This window comes from Salmo salar, chromosome ssa15 (assembly GCF_905237065.1).
Source record: "Salmo salar chromosome ssa15, Ssal_v3.1, whole genome shotgun sequence".
In the NCBI taxonomy this organism is placed as follows: Eukaryota; Metazoa; Chordata; class Actinopteri; order Salmoniformes; family Salmonidae; genus Salmo; species Salmo salar.
In genome coordinates, this window is record NC_059456.1 from 56,415,582 (window position 1) to 56,423,925 (window position 8,344).

Consider the following 8,344-nt stretch of genomic DNA (forward strand, 5'->3'; position numbering starts at 1 on the left):
TAAACATCTGTTCTCTGTCCAGCAAGTGGTCTCTGCAATCAAATGCTAGAATTTTCTCCATCTCCTCCTGATTTCAAAACTCAGTCCTCCAGAAAGTGGAGAAAAACAGTTTTCAGTTCTACTTCGGGATATCTTTAAAAAAAGCTGCGTTAGAAAGGATTACCTAGATATACTGACCAGCTCATGTTATAGGCAGAAGCGTGCTACGTGGCAGACCAATCCAAACTCATACCTCGGCATGTCAAGCCCATCAATTATCTCAGCCAGTCATGACTAGCGGGAAGGTTCCTGTTTTTTTCCCGTGGCTAAACCAACAAGTTTCGTAATTTAACAATTTTATTCTTATTTACAGATTGCATACACGCTTGTTACTAAGCCACATGAAAGTTCACGTTCCAGTCGGCATTTCTGGCAAAAAAACGCATTTTGATAAAAAATAAAACAGTTTAGTTAAGTTCAAATGGCTCTCCTGTGATGCGTGACATATGCCTAGTTTTATGTTTTTTGAAGCTAGTAGCATCCCACAACTGTCCCAGACTATGGAATATTTCTTTCTCACACAGGACAAGTTGACCAATAGAATGGGTCAACTTCTGTATTATGAGGGATAGGAGATTGACATAGGCTAGTGCTTTTGCTGTTCGTTAGGCCTACTCATCTTGTTGGCTGACGAAAAGTAAATGTGGACAGTTCTTACAACATCTTCATTATACGCCTCAGAATTCCATAAGGATGTGTATGTCGTTGGGGATGTGAGAAGGACCCGATCATGTGACAGTCATTGGCTAATAAGATGTGATGGGATTTGGCTAATAAGAATTGAGATATCTAAGAGAGTCGAGTGTGTATGAGTGTGTGGGTGTATTTGCGTATCCTACAACTGTTGACAAGAAGTAAAAGATGTTAGGGACAATATAGGATGATTCACAATAATGGTTTGCTAATATAATAATTTCTTGTAATAATGTAATTTTGGTAATGGCGAGATTGGTGAGAGGTAAAATCCTTTGCATAAATTGCCTACGTTACTACAAATATGAATAGCAAATGATGGAACTATAAAATATGAAATATAAAATATATATATTATTTTTTGATGGCTATATATAATACAAATCGAGGTGAGGGCGATGGAAATGCATTTGGCGGTTGATCTACTTCTGTTCTGTAAATGGCACTGAGTGCTCTTTTCGAAGGATGGATCCCAGTCTGTTCAGGGCTATGGGATACGGGGGATCAGGGGTGGTCTGCCGGGCATTGGGATGACAACCCAACTCGGGATGAGGAGAGCTTTTAGCGGGTGGAATAGTGGGGACCAATTGGAGGTTTACTTAGTAGCAATGCAAATATCATGGTACAGCTATATAGACACTCAATCATCATGTTACTTTTTACTGGTACATTTACAAACATATATTTGATAAATAGAATTGAAAGTTGTGTCTCATTATGGTAAGTGGTGAAATAAGTATAGCCAGTAACAATTGTAATGGCCTAGCAGATAATAAGAAAAGACAATCAGTATTTACCTGGATAAAAGAGAAGGAATATAATATCTATTGTTTACAGGAAACTCATTCAACAATTTGAGATTAAGTTTTGTGGAAAAAGGACTGTGGGGGTGCAATATATTTCTCCCATGGGCAAAGAAATTCAAAAGGGGTGATGGTTTTAATTAAAAGTAATTTGGATCCAAATGTACAAATTGTCCAAACAGATCATCAAGGTAGATGGATTATTTTAAATATGTTATTGGAGAATAAACCAATATGGCTTATTAACCTATACGGTTCAAATAATGATGATCCAAGCTTCTTTGAAAATATATAGAAGAATTTATCAACTCTACAAGCAACACTAGACTCTGTTATTATGGTGGAAGATTTTAATACGGTCTTAAATACCTCTATGGACCGGAAAGGAAATCACACTACAAACTATCACCCTCAGGCACTTAAGGAAATCATGAATGTCATGGATATATTGGAATTAGTGGATATATGGAGACTTAGATACCATGACCTAGTGAGATATACATGGCGAAGGCTTAATCAAGCTAGTCGTCTTGACAACATTCTTATGCCATTCTCTCTGACACCAAAAGTTAAAAAAGTGTTGATAGGGGACAGAAGGCGGTCGGATCATCACATAATTGGCATATATATTACTCTTACAGAATTTCCACGTGGGCGAGGATATTGGAAATTGAATCAAAGCCTACTAGATGATAAATTGTTTAGAACTAGGACAGAAGAATTCATACTGACCTTTTCAGACATAACATAGGTACAGCAGATCCCCTCACTGTGATGATCAATTTGAAGAAAGTTCAATAGCAGTATATAACATGGTCGTTGTGGATGTTGTTTCAAAGTCTAACACAACGAAATATATCTTTTCTATTTCATTCAGCAAAGTGAATTATATTCTTCTTACTATAAAATCATATAATATAAAATAATGGCACGGGACTTATAAGCATATCTTGTCAGCTAAATGAACAAGCTTACAGCCTATGACATGGAGCATAGTTAGATAACATACAGTCGTAAATATATTGTAAATATATTGTTTAAATTACCACAGTGTGGCAGGGCCTTGTGAGATGCGACTGCCAATGGACCAGAGCTAGGAGGGGAGTCACGGTACACAGGCTCATTGATGCAGGATTAAGGTCCTACATTTTTTACTCATTACTAAATATCAAATCCAGATTTTCCATGTAATATTTCACAAAGACCCAAGTAATGAGTAAAAATGTAGGACCTTAATTCTGCATCACTGAGCCTGTGTACCGTGACACCCCTCCTAGCTCTGGTCCGTTGGCAGTCGCATCTCACAAGGCCCTGCCACACTGTGGTCATTTAACCTCTCTTGGGTAGGGGGCAGTATTTTCACGGCCGGACTAAAAATATACCCAAATTAAACAGCCTACTACTCGGGCCCAGGAACTAGAATATGCATATTATTAGTAGATTTGGATAGAAAACACTCTGAAGTTTCTAAAACTGTTTGAATGATGTCTGTGAGTATAACAGAACTCATATGGCAGGCAAAAACCTGAGAAAAAAATCCAACCAGGATGTGGAGGATCTGAGGCTGTAGTTTTTTCAAGTGATTGCCTATCTAACACACAGTGACTTAGGGTTCATTTTGCACTTCCTAAGGCTTCCACTTGATGTCAACAGTCTTTAGAAAGTTGTTTGAGGCGTCTATGGTGAACAGAGAGCCAACAAAGGAAGTTGGAAGTTGTTGACTCAGGAAAGCACATGAGTTCATTGGCGTGCATTCACGAGAGGGGTAGCTGTGTTCCAAAACATTTTTCAAGACATTGGAATCGTCCGGTTGGAATATTATTGAAGTTCTAAGTTAAAAAGGCCCTAAAGATTGATGCTATACAACGTTTGACATGTTTGAACGAATGTAAATATAACTTTTTTAAACTTTTTGTCGTGACATTTTGGCCGTGCTTCCTACACTTGGAGTAGCTTACTGAACGCGCAAACAACAAGGAGCTATTTGGACATAAATTATGGACTTTATCGAACAAAACAACATTTATTGTGTACCTGGGATTCCTTGAAGTTCCTTCTGATGAAGATCATCAAAGCTAAGTGAATATTTCTAATGCTATTTATGATTTTAGATGACTCCAAAATGGCGGGTATCTGTATTGCTTGATGTCTTTTTCTGAGAGCAGTACTCAGATTATTGCAAAGTGTGCTTTACCCGTGAAGCTTTTTTGAAATCTGTCACAGCGGTTGCATAAAGGAGATGTTCATCTATAATTCTTTGAATAACAGTTTAATATTTTATCAACGTTTATGATGAGTATTTTTGTAAATTGTAGTGCTGATTCACGGACAGTATTGGAGGCAAAATATTTTCTGAACATCACGCGCCAATGTAAAAGTCTGTTTTTGGATATAAATATCAACTTGATTGAACAAAAAATGCATGTATTGTGTAACATGATGTCCTAGGAGTGTCATCTGATGAAGATCGTCAAAGGTTAGTGCATAATTTTAGCTGGTTTTCTGGTTTTTGTGACGCCTGTCCTTGCTAGGAAAATGGCTGTGTGGTTTAGCTAGCGTCCCACCTCCCCAAGAGAGGTTAAACAATATATTTACCTTTTTTTTATTAGAGTCAGCGACTATCCATTGAAGAGCACTGTATCCCATTGTTTATTGGACCCTAACTGTGTCCTCCTCTCTTGCAGGCAGGCAGGATGCGGGACAGGCTGTGTCACATGCAGACTATCAGCAAGTAGCAGGATGACTTTGAACCTGAGACAGAGCTGTATGGACCAGAATATGACGTGAACAAGGTGGAGATCACCCAGGAGGCTGTGGTCTTCCAGGCCTCTTTCTTTTCCTCCCCCACCATGGACAGTATCCTGGAGGAGGCCCACTCCATACGCCAGGAGATCTCCCTGCTCCACCTGGAGGTGGAGAGCCTGGTCAAGCACAATGAGCGCATTGGCACCACAGTCCACAGTCTGACCATCATCAAGCATGACTCCAACTCCATCACCAGGGGGATCCACCAGCATGGCGAAGCCCTGTACGTCAGACTCCAGGCCCTGGGGGTGCAGAGCTGTGAGCTGGAGGAGAAACACGGACCCAATGCCGCCATGTCCCGCATCGCCAACACCCAGCACGCCAACCTCACCCAGGCCTTCCATGCCACCATAGCAGGATACAACCAGGTCGAGGAGGCCCAAAGAGAAATGTGGAGCTCACGCTTCCAGAGACAGGCCTCTATCATGGGCAAGGAGGTGACCGAGAAGCAGCTGGACACGCTGACAGAGAATGGGGGTGAAGGCTGGGGGGAGCTGTCCCAGAGCCTGCAGACCGAGGGGCAGTCATCCCGCTGGGCTCTGTGTGAGATAAAAGGAAGGCAAAAGGAGTTGGTAGAGCTAGAGACCAGGCTGAGGGAAGTGCATGATCTGTTCCAGCAGATGGCCATGTTGGGAGGGTTGGGGGGGCACACAATGCAAATAGTCGGCTACAGTAAAAACTGTTGAGAAGCCTTTTATTCCTAGACTTGGCACTCTGGTACCGCTTGGCATGCGGTAGTAGAGAGAACATTCTGTGACTGGGATGGCTGGGGTCTTTGACAATTTTTTAGGGCCTTCCTCTGACACCGCCTGGTGTAGAGGTCCTGGATAGCAGGCAGCTTAGCCCCAATGATGTACTGGGCCGTACTCACTACCCTCTGTAGTGCCTTGCGGTCAGAGGCCGAGCAATTGCCATACCAGGCAGTGATGCAACCAGTCAGGATGCTCTCGATGTAGCAGCTGTAGAACCTTTTCAGGATCTCAGGACCATGCCAAATCTTTTTAGTTTCCTGAGGGGGAATAGGCTTTGTTGTGCCCTCTTAACCACTGTCTTGGTGTGTTTGGACCATTCTAGTTTGTTGTTGATGTGGACACCAAGGAACTTGAAGCTCTCAACCTGCTCCACTACAGCCCTGTCGATGAGAATGGGGGCGTGCTCGGTCCTCCTTTTCCTGTAGTCCACAATCACCTCCTTAGTCTTGATTACTTTGAGGGATAGGTTGTTATTCTGGCACAACCCGGCCAGGTCTCTGACCTCCTCCCTATAGGCTGTCTTGTCATTGTCGGTGATCAGGCCTACCACTGTTGTGTCGTCTGCAAACTTAATGATGGTGTTGGAGTCGTGCCTGGCCATGCAGTCATGGGTGAACAGGGAGTACAGGAGGGGACTGAGCACACACCCCTGTGGAGCTCCAGTGTTGAGATCAGCGTGGCAGATGTGTTGCTACCGACCCTCACCACCTGGGGGCAGCCCGTCAGGAAGTCCAGGATCCAGTTACAGAGGGAGGTGTTTAGCCCCAGGATCCTTAGCTTAGTGAGGATCTTTGAGGGTACTATGGCGTTGAACGCTGAGCTGTAGTCAATGAATTGCATTCTCACATAATTGTTCCTTTTGTCCAGGTGGGAAAGGGCAGTGTGGAGTGCAATAGAGATTGCATCATCTGTGGATCTGTTTGGGCGGTATGCAAATTGGAGTGGGTCTGGGGTGTCTGTGATAATGGTGTTGATGAGAGCCATTACCAACCTTTCAAAGCACTTCATGTCTACGGATGTGAGTGCTACAGGTCTGTAGTCATTTAGGCAGGTTCCCTTTGTGTTCTTAGGCACAGGGACTATGGTGGTCTGCTTGAAACATGTTGGTATTACAGACTCAATCAGGGACATGTTGAAAATATCAATGAAGACACCTGCCAGTTGGTCAGCACATGCCCAGAGCACACGTCCTGGTAATCCGTCTGGCCACGCAGCCTTGTGTATGTTGACCTGTTTAAAGGTCTTACTCATGTCAGCTGCAGAGAGCATGATCATACAGTCGTCTGGAACAGCTGATGCTCTCATGCATGCCTCAGTGTTGCTTGCCTCGAAGCGAGCATAGAAGTGATTTAGCTCGTCTGATAGGCTCGTGTCACTGAGCAGCTCGTGGCTGTGCTTCCCTTTGTAGTCTGTAATAGTTTGCAAGCACTGCCAGATAAGACAAGCATCGGAGCCGGTTTAGTATGATTCAATCTTATCCCTGTATTGACGCTCTGCTTGTTTGATGGTTCGTCGCAGGGCATAGCAGGATTTCTTCGAAGCTTCCGGGTTAGAGTCCCCCACCTTGAAATCGGCAGCTCTACCTTTTAGTTCAGTGCGAACGTTGCCTGTAATCCATGGCTTCTGGTTGGGGTATGTACGTACAGTCACTGTGGGGACAACATCCTCGATGCACTTATTGATAAAGCCAGTGACTGATGTGGTGTACTCCTCAATGCCATCAGAAGAATCCCGGAACATGTTCCAGTCTGTGATAGCAAAACAGTCCTGTAGTTTAGCATCTGCTTCATCTGACCACTTTTATATAGACCAAGTCACTGGTGCTTCCTGCTTTAATTTTTGCTTGTAAGCAGGAATCAGGAGGATAGATTTGTGGTCGGATTTACCAAATGGAGGGCGAGGGAGAGCTTTGGAGTACAGGTGATCTCAATTTTTTTTCCCTCTGGTTGCACATTTAACATGAGGGGTTCTTGGCTGAGATGAGATAAACTGCCAGAAGGAAAACCGGGTCTACAGCGCTTCACAAATCTGGGCTTCATGGGAGAGTGGCGTCTCGGAAGCCTCTGCTGCCAAACAGGCAAATGACAGCATGCCTGGAGTATGCAAAAAGGCATGTGAAAGACACTGAGATCATAGGGCAAAATATTATGTGGTCTGATGAGACAAAATTTGAACTTTTTGGCCTGAATGCAAAGCACTATGTCTGGAGAAAACCAGGCACAGCTCTAACACCATCCTTACTGTGGTGCATGGTGGTGGCAGTATCATGCTATGGGGATGCTTTCAACAGTATGGACTGGGAGACTGTTAAGGATAGAGGGAACAATGAATGGAGTTAAATAAATGCAACTCCTTGATGAGAACCTGCTTCGACCTTACCCTTTGAACACACCGACTGCTTCATTGCATCACTGCTGCATAACATTTTGCGCAGCTAGGCAACTATACTGATGCAGGTACCTTTTGCAGCTGGTCACATGCAGTTGGACACATGGAGGAGAGAATCATTTTCGCAGTATCCTCAAAACCGTGTCTTTTTGACACAATTGCTGACAGCTACAGGGGCATAAACACAAAAAATGCTGCTTGGAGGCAAGTGTCCACGATAGTAGGATTGTCAGGTCAGTTTAGTAGTGAGCTTGTGCTAGATGTGGCTAGTTAGCTAGCTAGCTAACCTAGCTTGCTAACCTAGCCAATGAGGTGTGTGTGTGAAAGAAATAGTCCAATAAATTATGCTAGTTACTACCCCTGATAACTTTACCAAATAATCATGTTTGGAAGAGTTTTACTTACACTTGTATGTTTACTTCTCAATATTAATGTTGGTTTTAATTTGGAGTTTTCTTAGCAGTTGTACAATCATCACGAATTGAATTCTGGGGTGTTACAGGCTCTGGAGTGAACATAATTGTACACTCGCAAACTCAATCAAAATGAGGGCTGAGAGGCTTACATTGATAACTTCCCTTGCTTGGCTAATCATTTGGCCCAACAACAAAGATGGCCGCGGGGATTCCCCCTAGGGCACAAGGCTAGGGTAAGTGGAGGGTGTGTTTTGTTATGAGTTTGAAACGCAGCCCTGGAATGTCTTAATGAACAAGAATGTGAAAGTCCTTAAGTCGCCCAGCAAAAGCCCAGATTTGAATCCCTTTGAAAATCTGAGGAAAGACGCTCCCGATTTAACGTTAAGATAGATCGGGAGTGGTGGTTCACAGCAATCTTCAAGTCTTTCCACAAAAGAAAAGATCTGCA

General features: G+C 43.3%; 1 protein-coding gene across 1 annotated transcript; it reads left to right on the forward strand.

The window, feature by feature from the left end:
* Positions 1-4,384: 4,384 nt before the first annotated feature.
* On the forward strand, positions 4,385-6,507 carry LOC106571771 (syntaxin-11-like). The gene is made up of 2 exons (XM_014145225.1): positions 4,385-4,977; positions 6,501-6,507. The coding sequence occupies exons 1-2, from the start codon at positions 4,385-4,387 to the stop codon at positions 6,505-6,507; spliced, it is 600 nt and encodes a 199-aa protein (XP_014000700.1).
* The last annotated feature ends 1,837 nt before the right edge of the window (positions 6,508-8,344 follow it).

What these genes read in the sequence shown, in the direction of transcription:
- LOC106571771 (XM_014145225.1), top strand. Translation starts at nt 4,385, where the DNA reads ATGGACAGTATCCTGGAGGAGGCCCACTCCATACGCCAGGAGATCTCC.